The sequence below is a fragment of the Phalaenopsis equestris genome, unplaced genomic scaffold, assembly GCF_001263595.1.
Source record: "Phalaenopsis equestris unplaced genomic scaffold, ASM126359v1 Scaffold000422, whole genome shotgun sequence".
NCBI classification, from domain to species: Eukaryota; Viridiplantae; Streptophyta; class Magnoliopsida; order Asparagales; family Orchidaceae; genus Phalaenopsis; species Phalaenopsis equestris.
The window spans coordinates 448,296-452,937 of NW_018164863.1; the positions used below are offsets into that span (position 1 = coordinate 448,296).

General features: G+C 29.3%; 1 protein-coding gene across 2 annotated transcripts; it reads right to left on the reverse strand.

Moving 5' to 3' along the window:
• Nucleotides 1-3,253: 3,253 nt before the first annotated feature.
• On the reverse strand, nt 3,254-4,401 carry LOC110027320. 2 transcript variants are annotated; one of them, XM_020728695.1, is made up of 3 exons: nt 4,291-4,401; nt 3,984-4,072; nt 3,254-3,903 (listed from the first exon to the last, which is right to left on the reverse strand). In XM_020728695.1, exons 1-3 carry the CDS (start codon nt 4,370-4,372, stop codon nt 3,517-3,519), a joined length of 558 nt encoding a protein of 185 aa, XP_020584354.1. In that variant the 5' UTR covers nt 4,373-4,401; the 3' UTR covers nt 3,254-3,516. The 2 variants fall into 2 exon arrangements, with proteins under 2 accessions (XP_020584354.1, XP_020584355.1); XM_020728696.1 differs by lacking the exon at nt 4,291-4,401 and adding an exon at nt 4,173-4,229.
• Between the last annotated feature and the right edge of the window lie 241 nt (nt 4,402-4,642).

The following is a 4,642-nucleotide window of genomic DNA, read 5'->3' on the forward strand; positions in this document are numbered from 1 at the left end:
TCAAGCTTCATAAACCTAAAAAATTAATATATTTTAGGAACTTCGTCACTCTTTGCTGCCATTCTTCATATCCAGGATTTATTTTATGATGTTATTTATGTTGAGGATTTTTTTTAATCGTAGTAGATATTAAGTTTTTTAACAAAACTGAAGTATTAAATCAAATTAGCAAAATCAAAAGCTTGGGATATAAATGGAGATAATAGTGATTGTGTGAGTATAAGCCTAGAAAATACCTATTTTCTGGGATTTAAATGGAGATAAAAGGATTATCTGGGGTTTAAGATCATATAATATTGATTCTCTTGGGTATAAACATAGGCAATACCAACGAAGGGTAAAATTGTATTTTAGAAGGGGGTAAAAGGTCAAACTACATGAATTTAGGTGGGGGCCCTACTCTTAAATCATCATATATTAGTGCTAAATTTTGAAAATAAATTTTATGCTTTATTAAAAGAAAATTTTTAATGTCTTAAAAATTTATTTTTATTAGCTCAAAAAGAATTAAGAATTTTATTAAAGAAACATTCTTTTTTAATCAAGGAAATTTTTTGAAGATTTATTTCAACAAATTTAAAAAAAAATAGTAAAATTTATAAATCAAGATTTAAATTGAATTAAGATGACAACTAGTAAATTTTATAAAATTTTAATAAAAATATTTATTATAATATTTCAACAGCTCTTAAAATCATTATATATTCTGATTTAATAAGCTTAATAATTTTAAAAGAGATTGCATATACTCATTCTTATTTCAATTCTTTCAAAATAAGCTCAATTTTAAATTTTGCAGTTTTCCTTAAATTTTTTAAAATAAAATTCCCTTTTTTAAAAAAAAAATCTACAAAAAAAAAAAGTCTGATATAAATGAATATTTCTTAAATAAAATACAAAATTTTGTTTGAGTTAATAAAAAATGGGCTTTTAAGACATAAAATTATTATAAATAAAGCATATTTTTTTAATTTAAAATTTAGCACTCATATTTGTTGATGTAAGAGTAAACTTATTTTGAAAATTATTATTATTATTATATATTTTTATTTTTATTTTAAATTTTGTGGAAAGGCTACCTCACGTAAATTTTTATTCTAATTTATTAAAAATAAAAATAATATCTATTGTCTCCGATTAAAATAAGACGACTTATTATTTTTTGAAATATCGATATTTTCAAATCTACCGTATCGATGTATTGACTGGTGATGCAACTAAACTAATGAGAATTCGATAAATATTAAAAATATGAGTTGAGATTTTACGGTAAATTTTGCTATTTATGAGAGAATTTGAAAAATGAATGAAAAATACCGGTTGATTAGTAAATAAAAAGTTTGGGGCAAGCCAAGCTTACTGAGTCAAAAATTGACATGAGGATGGCTAACTGGTAACAACACAACAACTTACCCAACTCACCAAAAAGATATATGAATCTTTTAACCAAGAAAAAGTCGACTCAATAGTGAAGCTTATCTCATAAGAGAGCTCACCCGAGGGAAGGGCCGATTGGACAAAGCATCCTCGACCATCCAACGGAGACTAAAAGACTTTTCGTCAAAAGTTGAATCTCTTAGCCCGCCATGTTTTACCGAATGAGCCAAGTCATTCAAGCCTTACCGACCAAGCTTAGCCACTTAGCCGAACTAACTAGGATGACCAAGCCAAAAATGACTAGATAATGAGTCGTTGCTTATAAAATACCTAAAATACTCCGTGTAAACCCTGTCTAGATGAGGGCAAAATTACAATAAAGAAACTTATAAAATACCTAAAACTAACAAGAAAATTTTTAATGTCTTAAGAATTTATTTTTATTAACTCAAAAAGGATTAAGAATTTTATTAAAGAAACATTCATTTTTAATCAAAGAGAATTTTTTGAAGATTTATTTCAACAAATTAAAAAAAAAAAAAAAAAATAGTAAAATTTATAAATCAAGATTTAAATTGAATTAAGATGACAACTAGTAAATTTTATAAAATTTTAATAAAAATATTTATTATAATATTTCAACAGCTCTTAAAATCATTATATATTCTGATTTAATAAGCTTAATAATTTTAAAAGAGATTCTATACACTAATTCTTATTTCAATACTTTCAAAATAAGCTCAATTTTAAAATTTGCTGTTTTCCTTAAAAAAATTTAAATAAAATTCCCTTTTTAAGAAAAAATCTACAAAAAAAAAAATGTCTGATCTAAATGAATATTTCTTAAATAAAATACTAAATTTTATTTGAGTTAATAAAAAACGGGCTTTTAAGACATAAAATATATTAGAAATAAAGCATATTTTTTTTTAATTTAAAATTCAGCACTCATATATGTTGATGTAAGAGTAAACTTATTTTTAAAATTATTATTATTATTATATTTTTTTAATTTTATTTTTTTTATTTTTTTTTTTGAAAGGCTCATGCACCCTAAATTTTTATTCTAATTTATTAAAAATAAAAATAATATCTATTATCTCCGTTTAAAATAAGAAGATTTATTATTTCTTGAAATATTGATTTTCAAATCTACCGTATCGATGTATTGACTGGTGCTGCGACTAAACCATTGAGAATTGGATAAACACGAAAATATGAGTTGGGATTTTATCATGAATTTTGCTATTTATGCGAGAATTTGAAGAATAAATGAAAAATAACGGTTAATTTATAAATAAAACGTTTGGGTGGTCTGTATGTAATTGCCCCTTTTATTTAAACCAGAGAATTAAATCAGAGACATTACTATTTATCTAGTTTTAAACTCCAAACAATCCTAACAATCACTATTGCCTCTGTTTATTTTGCCTCATTTTGTCAATTTTACCAATTTTTTTCTCTTACATTGTTGATTTTATTCAAAAAATTAATACACTTGGCGTTTGTTTTACTTTGTTTCTATACTCTTGTTTTTCTTTGTTTCTATACTCCAATGATTGAGAGGAGAAAAACAGATCCATTAAAACGACGTGAAATATGAGAAGTCTTGAGTAATGGTTAAGATTTGACACAATAGAGCAGGAGAGACAAAACCGTGGGTTTTTAGGAATCCTAAATCGATTTTTAATAGCTTATAATATCCTTAATTATATGAATGGGATAGCTGTCCCTATACAAATTACAAATAAACCTGAAAAATTATAATAACATCTGCTAAAAATCTACTTCATTTACCCTAAAGCAATATTCTAAAGAGGCTTTCATGTCCTGCCCCATTCCTCCATATTTTACAGCCATAAACAACACAAAAAGCAGAATGAATAACTAGATGATCTCTGTAAATAGATATTTCAGCTCAAATTCAGAACAAATAATGCTGCACGCCAAGTAACATCACACATAGGAGATATGACCCGTCAAAGCTGAAGCATCACCACACCCATATTACAACAAATTGTCAGATTCTGAAATATTGGACCCATGCGAATATGCAAAAGACTGACAAAATCCAAAGCAGAAAAACAAACATGTAAAAATCTCTGATCATCAAAAGTGTTCGACGAAACGTCTGAGCTCTCATGTGACCAAATAGATAGGACCAAAAGCATGAGAACAAGAAGGGTTATTCCTACCACCAAGACACATGTAAGCACTCTCTGTTTCCCCTTCCTTTGTCTGCGAGAACCAAGCAGAAAGTGGCCCCGAAACCGGCCGCCGAGTGCTTCGGCGAAGAAGGGTGGCTGCTCCTCCTCTTCCACCAAATAATGGCCCTGAATGTGAACTGCTCATCCTGCTATGTTCCACTTTCTGAGCTGAGCTCTTCTTATCAGACTTCCGCCATAAGAATGATAGTGAACTCTTCCATGAATTCTTCCTCTTACGAGTTTTCCCAGCTTCGTCCGTCTTCGCGGGTGAAGATTGCAACTTGGTTTGGAATTCATGCTTTCTTGCTTCCTGTAAGAACTGATTACAAAGGAGCAAATGAATTGCCAAAGCATGATATAAACATAAAAAACTGTAAGCAGATCGAGTAGATGGATTACCAAAGCAAAATCCTGAGATGGATCATAACTTGTTTCATTACATCCCCAATCCTCATCCTTTGGGCAAATAGGAAGGCTTTTCATCTTTCTTCCCTAGAAGATAATGAGAAGACATGAAATGCTTGGTAACAATCTTAAATAAAAGCTGAGTGGTAAAGGGCAACAAGAAGAATAATAGATGGACTGGTACTTTCTATCAGTTGGTAGCAGTATTCTTAGAAGAAAACTTGAAATGGTATCGAAGCAGGAGTCTTTCTTATTACTTATTGGGATAAAAAAGGAAGAAGCTAAAGTTAAATTTACTTTACCTTTCTGCGTGAAAAGCGACTGGAAGGCCAATAGACATCCGCTGAGTGTGAACGAGAAATGGACGGTATAAATGCTTGCATTTTTAGATTGAATATTTTAAAATTAAAAGCAAAGCCTACTCGGGCGTAAGCGTTACTGGCTTAGGCTTTCAAATTGGAGGAGATCAACAACGGCCTGAAATGTCTTCCGCTACTTCACCTAATAAAACTTTTCCTAGTGGTCCGCCTGCACTCTAGCTAAATACCCAAACCATCAATCACATTGTGCGCGTACGTATAAAAATATGTTTGCACGAATCTCAAGACAAATGAACGGTTTTAAGTGGATGAGATTGATGATCGGGCATATCT

Bases quoted from the DNA above. Each gene is read 5' to 3' on its own strand.
- LOC110027320 (XM_020728695.1), bottom strand. From the start codon at position 4,372: ATGCAAGCATTTATACCGTCCATTTCTCGTTCACACTCAGCGGATGTC. The intron at 4,073-4,290 runs TAAAGTAAATTT...TCTTCTAGGGAA, and splicing joins TCGCTTTTCACGCAGAAAGG to GAAAGATGAAAAGCCTTCCT. The intron at 3,904-3,983 runs GTAATCCATCTA...CTTTGTAATCAG, and splicing joins CATCTCAGGATTTTGCTTTG to TTCTTACAGGAAGCAAGAAA.